At 43.7% G+C, this 13,485-nt stretch overlaps 1 protein-coding gene across 1 annotated transcript in view; it reads left to right on the top strand.

The window, feature by feature from the left end:
* P3H1 (prolyl 3-hydroxylase 1) overlaps positions 1-13,485 on the top strand; it is a 227,291-nt gene that overhangs the window by 176,621 nt on the left and 37,185 nt on the right. Inside the window, exon 12 of the mRNA XM_086922172.1 lies at positions 1,434-1,551. Within this exon, the coding sequence (XP_086778298.1) occupies positions 1,434-1,551 (118 nt within the window). The remainder of the gene's footprint in view (positions 1-1,433; positions 1,552-13,485) is intronic.

Below are 13,485 nucleotides of genomic sequence, written 5' to 3'. Positions count from 1 at the left end.
GACTTGCCTTAGGGGGGTGCATTGGTGGAATGGTGTTGGATTTTAAGTCCATCGCAACAAGTACTGGGACCCCCTCCACAAAAATTACTTTAACAGGGCCAGGGAGAAGAGAGGAAAGAAACAATAAACAACAGAAAGAACTCCCTCACGTCCTAGATAGTATTACTTTCTATTTCATTCTGGGCAGGTAAACCGAACAAACAATGACATATTACAACATAATCATTTCAACTTTTATATTTATTTTTACTTTGTCTTAATTCATTATTTTAATTCATTTATCATCGTTATGAAGACAGTGAGCACAAAAACACAATCGACCTCATAACATATACAAGAAGGTCCAATGAAAGTGTCTCGAATGGTTGAACATCCACCCCAAAAGGGTAATGCAATCCCACAGCTAAATAGCCGTGAATGCAATGCAACAAGTACTGGGACCCCTCCACAAAAATTATTTGAACAATGCCAGGGAGAAGAGGGAAAAAACCAAACCACAGAAAGAACTCCATCACGACTATTCAAGACACTTTGATTGGACCTTCTGGTATGTTTTGGGGTTGATTGTGTTGTTGTGCTCACTGTCTTTATAAAGATGATAAATGAATTAAAGTAATGAATTAAGACATAGTAAAAATAAATAAAGTTGAAATGATTATGTTGTAATATGTCATTGTTAGTTCGGTTTATTAGCCCACAATGAAATGTATTGTGAAATAGAAAGTAATACTATCTAGGTCGTGAGGGAGTTCTTTCTGTGGGATTTTAAGTCGAACACCTTCCCTATTGTTGCGCAGACTGAGTTGGAATAGTAAATTTACCTATTCCAAAATCCATCGCCCCCCCAAGGCAAGTCATTATAATAACGTGCGTGCTGAATGAATGCGTACTAAAGACGCATTTGTTTTAAAGATGGTGCTGTGAAGGCACAACTTGATTCCGGCTTCTGAAATACCGGCAGACATTCCTCCTGATCTGGTTGCTCTTGGAAACAGTATCAGAGATGTGCAACGGACAAGTTGTAAACTACCTGCTCTGTGATTTTTTGTTCATTGATTTTAAGTGACAGAAATAGATGGCACACGTTCCTTAAATTGGAAATGGAGTGAAGATTAAGGACTAACAATAGCTGCTATAAAGTTTGTGATTTCCTTCTTTCTCTGTCCTACATGTAAAAGGGGACTAGTGCTTGCAGTGGAGGATTGTCTGCCTGTGCAACCCAGAAACCTGACTGGTTAAACTCTTAAGTTACCAGGGTTACATTTCTAATGTGCCTCCAACCATTAACACTTGTTGATGACTAATATGTTAATCTGTTTTTCCTGAGTATTCTCGAAATCTACAGAGCTGTTATTAAAAGGTTAATGCTGCTCAGATTTTAAAATGTGTGCAATGTTTTATGCAATTTTACACAGACACTTGTTTTCTTTCAGATAAGCAGGAAGATAGACAGGATTTAAGCCACCCAGTTCATGTGGATAACTGCATTTTAAATGCTGAAGCCATGGTCTGTGCAAAGGAGCACCCAGCGTATACGTTTCGGGACTACAGGTAGGTGCAGACTTATTTAATTTATGTTTCAAAGTTAGCCTCTAATTTAGTCATATCTGAGTGGCTTAATCCCAGTGGAATAGTGTTAGTTATCATACTACGTCACATGTATACTTCTCAGTTAACTTTAGTCAGCCTTGGAGAAGATGCCAGTGTCCTCCCTCTATTCCCTCACTGAGAATAAAGTCGGAATTCTACTATGCACTTTATGCTATATCTCTGTTTGGGCTGCCTGCGTGCTACTGTTTTTTCTGCTTCTTGACAGAAGACCAATAGCTTCTGAAAGTGTAGACTCTCCACTCTCTTTTCTGGTGCTTCTCCTGTGCTGCGCCTTCCAAGGAAGAGACACGACGTTCTCTGCATTGAATCACTATCCATCAAGGATGTTGAGCAAGACTGGAACTGTTTCCAGACATAGGTGGACATAGGTCTGGAAGCAGACTCAACACGAGTGGAAATATTTCCTGGGATATAGCTCAACCCATGGCACCTTAAAGCTACAATGAAATAAGAGAATATTGTATGTTTCCAGGGAATAGGGGAGTCGTAAAAAGAACCATATCTCAACTTCTGTCGAATAAGTATTCATTCTGTACAAATCCATCTCTGCCTTCTGCCTAAGGGTATGTTTTTACTAGCCACCATAGTTTGCATACCTCAGAAGCTTTAGATTAATGTCTACAAAAGTAACCACTCTTGGTGCAATCTTTTATTTTGCGCTTAACAAAATGCTTTCCTCTTGAAAATGCTGCTTTCATATTTAGCTGGTAAGATAAGGGAGCAGGTAAAATGACAAAAATAATTCAAATCATTTAACAAAAATAGTACTAAATTGCAACTTGAAAATTCCTTTCAAAACTAATAACCCTCTTTAAAGGCCATATTGGGTCGTTATTTTGGAAGCTGTACATGATATTGTGTTATACTGAGTAATTCACCTATGGCACTGACAGTCCTTGTCAGCGCTAATGTTGCCTTTGAGAAAGTGATGCCAATGAAACAAACTTGTTTTTAATGTGCATCTTTCATGTGTTTGATCGATATTATGTTTCTAAGAAAGTGAGTTCTTAGCTATGAAGGATGTGAGTTCTTCTCAAGTAATAAGTCTGCAACCTTCAGTGTACTGGGAACTAAGTACCCCGTTGTAGTGCTTGGCTCTTTTAGGGTAGAGAGGCAGAGCAGTTGACGGCCTACTGATGGATGGTGGTGTGGGCTGGTACCCCAGTCTGCAGGCAAGCAACAAACTATACCCAGTAAGGTTCCAGAAGGCAGACACCTGTGTCCAATCCTATGATGGCACATCACTTCACCTCACCCCATCTCTCATGTTCCGCATTGTGGTACATTTCAAAATGGTGACTTGAAGTGGTCTATTGAAATACCTTCTCTGGAAGTCTAAGCCCTATCCCTAACTTCCACAGCTGCCTGCTTCCTAATCTTTAGAGCATCAAAAGGCTGCCCCTCCAGTGATCCGATCTAGTATCCTTTCTCTTTGTTCTTCTTTGGATAAGCCGTTCCAGACCCGGTGCATTTTGGAAAGTATTCTCACATTCAGATTCCACCCCCACACTTTATTTTTTAAGGAACAGGCCCAAGCACTTGGCAAATAGCTCTATTATTTCCGGGAAACAAAAGTCTGGAATTTAATTTGACGCTGATCAGAAAAATATATGAAATTCTCAGTGTGGCAGAAGGAGTGTAGATCTCACAATAGTGACATTGGATCTGCTCTCGGGGTCCATTTTTACCATTTTGTGACTAGTATGTTACATTAGTCTCTATGCCTAACAATGCTGAAACTACTTTGTTGCGAAGCCCTTGCTCTCAGCACTCAAGGCTTTCACTACTAATGCCCACTCATGTTATAAGGCTTATTCCTGGTCAGTCTAATACACACAAGACCTGTTCCATAATGCTTATCAAATCTCAAAATGTGGCCGTAGAGTTTTTCTTTTTATATCTACGTTAGTCACTCCTTCCTTTTTGCAAGGTAGTGTCACACCACTTTGTTTGCCTTCTTTTACCAAATGACAGTCATACCCCATCAATTATTAGAAGACAGGTACTAATGGTATATATACCCAAAAACACACCCATAAATGTGTTTAGTATTCCAAAAATAGTGAAAAAAGCAAAATGACACCTCACGTGAGCACCACCAGTCGAGCTTGCTGATTGGTACTCACCAGCTATGCTCACTTTTATCATCATCGTCAAGCTGAAACTTATAAGTGTCCCCAAAAAAGTGATCAAAAATCATTGAAAAAAAACACACACCCTATGTGCTTTTGCGACTACCAAAAATAAGACCCATTACAAAATAAAACTGAAGTAGAATGCACAGATTACCAATTTTATTCTTTTCTTGTGCGTTTAATCAGGAATTTTAAACCGGCTGCATACATGCAGACCACCTCTTTTCTTAGCCAACATTTTTCATTGCCATTTAGTCTTTCAGGCAATTTCGCCAGGGCAGGGTCATTCGTCGCTGTTGGACACTGGTACAATATTCTTAAAATGACTGTCAAATGAAAAAATTATACAATGGCCAAGTTACCAGAACATAAATTATCTCACAACCCCTTTTGAAAAAGTCAGTACCAATTCCTAAAGCATCCCTTCTACAACAGTATACGTACGACCAGATACTGGGCTGAGCTGAACAGTAGTCCCACTTGCTAAGCCTTCACATGTGCACTTGTTTACTTGCAGCAACGCAGAGCGTCTTCCCCCCCGCTGTGCAGCTGCCGACCTTGTTTTAACAAGCCGACACTAGAAGCTAACACCCTTAATCATTTTAAAAGTGTTTAGAGTCAGTGAGACTCTGTTAGTGAGTGTCACTCGCAGTAAAAGTAAAAAAAAACAAGTAGTTAAAAAACAAAAGAATCCAAGGCGGTTAAATGGGTTGGAAACCATTTTTCTACAATATTGTACCAAAGAATTTAAATGATTTGAAATTAAACAAGCACACACATGCACATGTTTTTCTTTTCCAAGCAGTTTCAATTATACAAACTCTTGCAGATATTATAATCACCTTCCAATATAATACTTGGGGTGGCCAAAGACATATTTAGCTGTCTGTAGCAAACGCTAATGAGATCAATAGGAGACAATTCTGTTTTGCAGATGATTGCAATGATTACATTATGTTAATGAGGTGGGTGCAGTCACTTTCTACTTCAGTTTCACATGCATGAAATAATGGTGTTACCCTGTGCCTGCAGTGTGAATTACAGACATGCATAAACATCAGTGCTATGTAAGCCAGATTTTGGTAGCTTTGCCACTGCTTATTTTACCTTTTTCATTTCCATCACTAACTACGAGGCCGTGGTGAACGTCTGCGTAGGAAGCTGGCTCTCTATAAGTGCACCAAAATAAGGTACACTGTGTATAAAGTGCTGGCAACCTCTTACTGGTTTACAGGGGTTAAAATAATAATTCCAAATGCTCTTTTTTCTTGTAGTGCGGGTGAGCTGCTTAGGCTTATCAGAGAGTAGTGTTAAGCATTTGTTGCACACAGTCAGTGAGACACAAACTTTTTAAGATAGTGATTTTTCAAGACTTACAAAATGCACTTATTTATTTATTTATTTATTTTGAACGTTTTATATAGCGCGAACAAGATCTTTGCAGATATCAGAGCGCTTTACAAGGGCACGGGGGTGATAGTCAAGGTACAGGTGCATAGTTACATAGTTGAGGTAGGTAGGTACAAGGTGCATAGTTACATAGTTATATAGGTAGGTCAAAAAACAAACAGGAGGTAGGTCACAGGTGAGGTAGTGTCTGTACAAGGTGCATAGTCAAACAGTTGCGCCAATAATATAGAAGTACAAAAGTAAGCATATACTCGTTTAAGCCTGCTTAACGTGTTTTAGGAGATAACATAAAGGTGTGCATAGTTGAGGTAGGTGAGTGCAGGATGTATAGTCGCACAGGTGCATCAGTAGTACAAAAGTAGGGATAGTTGAGGTGGTGTAGGTACGGTGTGCAAAGTCAGACAGGTGCGTCAACAACATAACAATATACATAGAGGGAACGTATACAATCAAATAAGTCATAATACAAGTAGGTAGTTACGGAGCAGATTCATGAGAAAATACCGAGTAATAGATCATGTGTATTTAGCCATGAGGATCGCTTTTACTTCTTTCTTAAACAATTTGTTGGAGGAGATGAGCCTGGTTTCAGGAGGGAGTGAGTTCCAGATCCTAGGTGCCATTCCTGAGAAGGAGCGTTTATAGGTTTTTTCCTTCCGGAATCTTCGAGGTTTCAGCAGAAGATTGTTTGTGCTTCTAGTAATTCTAGAGCCACCCGAGATTGTCAGCTTTTGAGTGAGGTAGGCGGGTGAGTTCATGTGTACAGCCTTGTGAGTCATGCAGGCTATTTTCAGATGTATTCTGGCTTCAAAAGGTAGCCAGTTCAGTGATTTAAAGTCAGGGGAGATGTGCGAGTGCTTTTTTGAGCCAGTGATGAGTCTCGCTGCAGCGTTAAGGGACGCTCTTAGGGGAGCCGTTGTAGTTAGGGGGAGCCCGCAGAGGGCGGTGCTTCCGTACTCTATGTGTGGGATGACTATAGATTGTACTGCAGTTTGGAAGTCTTTGGCTGGGAGGAAGGGTTTAAGTTTTCTCAAGGTGTTGATTTGAAAGTTCGCTCCTTTGGTTACCTTGCTGATGTGCTGCTGCATGTTGAGATTGGCGTCAAGTGTTATGCCTAAAGATTTTGCTGAGTCTACGACGGTAGGTTGTACATTTAGAGCCGTTAAGTGCTTAAGCCATGTTTGAGCCGTAGAGATTTTTGCGGGAGGTGAGATCAGGAGGAACTCAGTTTTCAGGGCATTGAGTTTGAGGTGATTCTCGGCAAGCCAGGATTGGGTGTTTCTGATCGTGGTGTTCAGAACCATGATGTCCTTGGGGGATTGTATTTTGAGATAAAGTTGGGTGTCGTCGGCATACATGTGAAAGTGAACATTGGATGTCTGTAGCAAAGTAGTGAGAGGTTCCATAACTAGGTTGAACAGTGTTGGGGAGAGGGAGGATCCTTGAGGGACGCCTAGCGATACAGGTACCGGAGAGGACATTGCGTTGTTGCTTTTGAATCTTTGTGACCGGTTGTGTAGAAAGGAGGTGAACCACTTGAGAACAGTCCCTGATATGCCCATTCTTGTGTTTAACAGTTCGAGTAAGTTCTCATGTTTAACTGTGTCGAATGCTGAGGAGAGATCCAGAAGGATGAGGAGGCAGGTATCGTTTTGGTCTAGTATTTAGAGGGCGTCGTCCACTATGTGAGTCATGGCAGTTTCGGTACTGTGCCCTGCACGGAAGCCTGATTGATGAGCGTTGAGGAGATCAAACTTGTCTATGTGTTTAGTCAGTTGTAGCTGTACGCATTTTTCCAACAGTTTAGCGAGGGTGGGAATATTTGTAATTGGGCGGTAATTGTTTAGATCAGTGGGGTCTGCTGTTGGTTTTTTTAGTAGAGGTGTGACTTGTCCGACTTTGAGGGCGTCAGGGATGGATCCTTGTTGAAGAGAGCTATTGATAATTTTAGTCCAAAGTGGGAGGAGCAACGGGGTAAAGTCTTTTACTGCGTTTGCAGGAAGGGGGTCAGTGAGGTGATTGGATGGTTTCAGGGTGCTGAGCAATCTGCCAATTTCTTCTTCGGAGTAGGTGTCAAAGGATGACACTGTTACTGTATCTTTTAAGCAGTAATATTATCCTCTGGGGGAAGACATATACTGCATTTGTTTACTTAGCAACGACTTACAGGACTGTTCTTCAGGACTTAAAGTAGGTATGGGTCAAGGTCAAGGCAGCACCAACAGGTCACCTGAGTCGGCTCTGGGACGTCCAGGTGCAGAGGTGCTTTCAGCATCGGGTGCCCCATTCAAGTCAATGGAAGATGGGCCTGTTAGAGTCTGCAAGCGGGGACTAGGTGGCCAGTCAGGAAGAACCCACGGGGGCGCTCCTATCTTGAGGGTCTTGTGCATTTAGGGACAATGTTGATCCACTCTTAACTCGGGCTGGGTGGCTGGTGTGCAGTGGGACTTTTTCCGGCAGGGTCGCGTTGCTGTGGACTCGCGTGGTTCTTGGGCTCCAACAGAAAGAGGCTGCAGGAGGTGACTGGGGGGCCAGTCTGGCCAAACCTAAGAATGGACTCTGCTCCTGAAGGTCTCAGGACCACCTTGCGCCGTCACCTTTCTCGGACTCAGTTGTGGTGCGCCGGTGTAGGGGTGCTTTGAGGCATCAGGTCATGGTCAGTCAGAGGCTCCCTCTAGGTCTTGGGGAACTGGTGAAGAAGTGAAACAGGGCAGTTGGGCTCCAATCTCTGTGTTGGCTTGGTAAATCCTGATGTCCCTCGATGGTAGGTCGTGCATGGTGCTGCTAGAGTCTGAACTGGACCACCAACAAGCCTTGGTTGCTGGAACTGCTCTTGTACCCAGGTTATTGGTGCTGTGCGGCTCCTGGAAGTCCTGGCTTCTTCACACTTGGGTAGGAGACTGATGTAACCTCCTGGACCACAACGTCCTTTCTCCTGTTGCGCTGTTCATTCGGAGAGTCTGATGGCTGGCAACACAGTGGACTGGCAAGCAGCCTGGTAGGGTTTTGTGCCAACCTTTGGTGCAGGTCTTCAGTTTACGCTCTTTTCTGTCCTTCTTCTTTCTTCCATGGTTCCCAGTAGTTAATTCTGATTTCCTGGTGTCGGGCGGTCCCCTAAATACTCAATTTAGGGGTGTTATGGGAGGAGAAAGGGTAGTAGCCAATGAGCTACTTACCCTTGGTGTCACCACACCTCCTAGATGACCACTTCCTGTGGGGAGTGGACATCACCCTGTACTGGAATTCCAAAATCCACCACACACAAGATGATGTAATTCATATCTTCCTGTTCACTTTGGGCTGCCCACCTTAGGGGTTTGTCTAGCCTGGCAGTGCATTACTCCTCCCTCATAGCTAATTTTCCCACTTATCCTGGTCCCAAATGGGCCTCAGGGTAGGGGGTGGCATCCTCCAGGTCTGGGGAAAGCCAGGATTGCATATCGAAGGTGGTGGGCTCTTTGAAGCTCTCACCTAGGAGATCAGAAACTTGTCCGTGGTGGCAGGCTGGACAGGACAAGTGAGCCATCACACGAGAAGCTTAGTAGCTTTCAGGGGTACCTCTAAGGTACCCTCTGGGTACATATATTAATAAATCACTCACTGGAATCAATGTGGGTTTATTAATTCAAGGTGTTCGATACCAAGCACCATTGGTTTCATTGAAGCCATTATGTAGCAGGGAAACTTGTTTTGACATGGCACACAGGAGTGTGCAATGTCATGGTTTATTAGCAGATGCAGTAGTCATCTAATTTTCTTACTTTTGGGGGATTAACTTGCAGATTTTGGTGATCACAGCATTAAAATCTACATGTCCAGAAATATTGCAGCCCATTTTCTTCTGCTAGGTTTCTGACCTTTTGATTGGCTGAATTTTACCATATGGTGTGACCTTTATCATTCCTGGAAATTACTGTGCCTGATAAACATCTTGTCCCTTATAAATGTGATCCCTGTCCAACAGGTGTTTGCAATTTATATGGCCATCTGTAATTAAGCCCAACATGTACTTACTATTCTAAAGTTCTTAGTGACAGGGTCCAGTATAGCCACTCCTCCGAAATCACCTGGTCCGACCACTCAATCGTTAACTTCTACATCACATCCACCCACAACATCCCCACCCACCAGTCCAGCACCCACCACAGGAGCTGGAGCAAAATAACTGAAGACCTTTGGAACAACACCCTCAGCACCTCCCACCAGACTCCACCTGTAACCTCGAGGTGGCCGTCGAAACCTTCAACAAATTAATCACTGACTGTGCCAACTTAGTCGCACCCCCTCAAACCCACCAAAACAAACCCCCTCAAACCCTCCAAACTCTCCAGCTGGTTCATTCCAGAACTTAAATCCACTAAATGCAACTGCATATGGCCAGAAAGTGTCTGGTGCACCAGCAAAACAACCAACGACCGAGCCAACTTCAAACTAGCTCTCAACAAATACCACCAACACCTGAAAACCACCAAGAAAAGGGCCCTCACCACCTGTCGCAAAGCCAGCTTCAACCACAGCAAGGTGCTCTTCTTCATCATCATATCCAACGATGCTGCTTCAGAGAACATCATCACACTCTCCCAGGACCACTGCAATACCCTCGCTGACTTCTTCTACAACAAAATCGCCACCATCTATGAACACTTCGACCACAAGTAGCTGACTTCAACGGACTCTTCAACCTCACTGACTACAACAGAAACACAATAAACATGTGAGACCCACTCTCCACACAGACCACTGGCCACCATCATGAGCTCCATCCGCTCGGGAGTTCCTAAAGATCCCTGCCCCCACCACATGTTCAACCTGGGGAACAGCACCATCAGCAAGCAACTCACCACAATCCTCAACTCATCCATCACCTCTGCCACGTTACCATGTGAATGTCAAGCCGCTCCTCAAAAATCCCACCCCAAACCCCGAAGAACTTAAAAACTACTGGTGAGTCTCCTTGCAGCCATTTCCTGCTAAAGTCTTGGAGAAAGCAATAAACATCCAGCTCACCAACCACCTGGAAAACAACAACCTCCTGGACCCTCCCAATCTGGATTCTGGCCTAATCACAGCACAGAAACTACCCTAATCTCAGTCACCGATGACCTGGCTCTCAAGACTGTGGAGAAACTGCTGCCCCGATCTTCCTCGATCATTCTGCAGCCTTCAACACTTTGTCCCACTTCACCCACCTGCACAGCCTCCACCAGATGGGGATCTGAGGAAAAGCAGTTGAAGTGGATCATGTTGCCCCTCTCTGGACGAACTCAGAGCATCCGCCTGTCACCCTACACCTCTGGGCCAAAGAATTTCATCTGCGCATTCCCCAAGGGACCTTACTGAGGCCAACCTTGTTCAACACGTACAAGATCACCTGGCCACCTTGGTCAGTTCCCAATGTGTGAACATCAGTTCGTATGCTGACGACACTCAGCTCACCCTTTCCCTTTCCTCTAACCCCGCCACCACCAAATCCAACTTCCACAGTTGCATGACCAGCATCACCAGCTGGATGCAGAACAGGTGCCTCAAACGCAACACCGACAAAACTGATATACTAATTTTCAGGAACAACTCCTCCCATGTGACGACTCTTGGTGGTCAGGTGAACTTTGCGCCTCACCCACACCCAGAAAACATGCAAGGAACCTTGGCAGATTACTCAACAGCAACCTCACCGTGAAGAAGCAGATAAACGCTGTCTCATCTTCTTGCTTCTTCACTCTACGCATGCTTCGGAAAGTCTTCAACTGGCTTCCCATCAGCACCAAACACACCACATTGCCCAGGCCCTCATCACCAGCCACCGGGACTACGGCAACTCCCTCTACGTGGGGATCACCTCACAATTACTGAACTGACTACAGATCATTTAGAACGCAGTTGCCCTGCTTGTCCTCTATCTACATAGGAGGAACAACATCACACCTCACCTCAATGCACTACACTGGCTCCCCATCAGCTAACGGTGCCAGTTCAAACTCCTAACCCACGCCTACAAGGCCCTGCACAATAAAGGACCAGCCTAGATCAACAACAGGGTGAATTTCCACAAACCCATAAGACAACTGTGCTCAACCTATCCTACCTATCCTACCTATCCTCCCTATCCTACTCACACTTCATCCACAGAAGCAGGAGCTTTCTCCTACCTGGCCACTAACTCCTGGAACTGCCTTCTCCTTCACATCCAAACAGTCCCGCCCTGCAGGAATTCAGGAGAGACCTAAAAACCTGGCTATTCAACTGACATCACGCAGCAGCTGAACCCCCCCCCCCCCCCCCCCCCCCCCAACCCCTCCCCGCTCCTGGATACCCTCACAGGGGATAAGCAGCGGTTTACAAATACTGTTTGATTAGATTTGCCAAAAGCATCCACATATGTAATAAGTAATCCCTCAGATATGCGTTTTTTCTAATTTATTCTAAAGCTTGATCCTTATGCGTTTTAGTAAGTGTTGGGAATTTCTCCCTTCAGCCTAGGAGTTTTCTGTAAGTTACTTGTTCAACTGCACATCCACAAGTGTCAGCTTGGCAACCTTAGCCCAACATTACATGTGGCGTATTCAAGTTAATTCAGTTTTTTTATCCACAAAAACTCATTCACTTGGGAAAGGTTCCTTTATTTGTTATGCTTTTTCCTTTCATCATCAGTCAATTTGATCTTAATGAAACAAATTTTCCCAAATGTATTTCGAGGGCCATCCTCATCCATCATGTAAATTTGATCCCTGTAGGGAAGAAGATGGGACGCCATTTGGCATACCTCAAGAAGTTAAACAAAACTTGCATAATGCAAAGGCTTTTATTGTGAATGGGGAACTATAACTGGACCAGCATCATCCGCAGTGGCTTTGAGATAGCCTACGATTATATATAAATTGTGTTAAGACGATGCTTGGGTAACTTTGTGTAGTGGGATCCATTCTTCTCAATCTCAGAAAGTTAGAAGTGCTTCTACACTGAAATGCTCATCCTCTCTGGATTCATCAGACCTGCCTCCAATGTTTATGAACCTTTCAAAAAGCTTCCAGCGACTACTCTCAGAAGAGCTAAGACAATCATTTAAACTACCTTAAGTCCCTGTAGTCACTGACAGTCTGGGTCTCATGTCTCCTCCAACTTGTGTGATTGCCTGGCTTCATCTAGCCTAATGCAGCTTTTTTTCTCATCATAATGGGGCTATCCTTCTCTGTGGTGAGACACCCAGCAGGGACCTTCTGCTATTTCATCATGTTCACAGGACTAAGAGCTATGCCTGGCCCTGATGGTCCGTTGGTGCAGTCCCTGTTCCATCTACCAATCTCACTCCAGGATTGCTTGCAACCTTTTTTGTGGAATGACAAGTCCCTCCTTTCTCTCTCACAACTGTAGTTAAGCCATCATCAGATTCGATTCAGCCAAACCACCATGAGGGCGGTGGCCTTACTGTGCTTCTGATCTTCCCGTGTTAGAGATGTGTAATCACCCCAGTCCCCCTCCTTACCTGTTCAATATATACCTAAAATCGATTTTATTGTTAGAATCCTTGCATGCCATAAACGTATGTTGCTCAGTAGTCTCTTTTTGCTAAGTTATACTACATTCCTTTAAGGTTTACCCTTTTCCACTGGATCATCTCTGGATCCCAGGTGCCCTAGTCAAACCTGCTCACCCAGTCACTTTTAGATATTCAGATTTATAGTAGAGGTCAATAAAAACGTCAACCAATATAAAAAAGCTTGATGAATCCATAAAGTGCAAGTTCTTTTTAGCTGCAAAAAAGGACAAAAAAGGCACCATCTTCAACCCAGCAGTAAGCCTCACATAGTAAAGGATTACGTAGAGAATTTTACTGGGTGCAAAAATTCTCAAGGGCAGTGCTTTTTTCCAATTCTCCACTCCTGAAAGAGGGATTGACCCGGTGTGTAAGAAATACTCTCTCCCAGAAGTGTCACTGTATAAATTAGCTGCTCAATGATGTTTGTTATTTTGAACTGTTTTGGATGTACTTATTATGTTTGTCTTACCTGGTTATGAATCTTGACAAATCACTGAGGCAGTGGCTGTCCTCTCATCCTCTTGCCCCCACTCTCATTTACATAACTAGCTCTATTCACCATTGGTAAAGCATTGCAAATTCAGATTACTGATAAGGTTCAGGATCACCTGATGGTTTAAGTGATACATTTTCCATGGCAAAGGCTTTCTGTTTTCATGATTCGGTGCATGTTTAAGAGCGAAAAAAACATCAGGTATCCGCTTGCTATCCCCGTAAATGCACCAAATTAAAAAAAAGATCTTATGATTACTTTGGCCATTGATGTCTGGAACAGGTTGTGTAGAACACACA

Source organism: Lissotriton vulgaris, chromosome 5 (genome assembly GCF_964263255.1).
Source record: "Lissotriton vulgaris chromosome 5, aLisVul1.2, whole genome shotgun sequence".
Taxonomy (NCBI): Eukaryota; Metazoa; Chordata; class Amphibia; order Caudata; family Salamandridae; genus Lissotriton; species Lissotriton vulgaris.
This window is presented reverse-complemented; position numbering and strand designations above follow the sequence as displayed.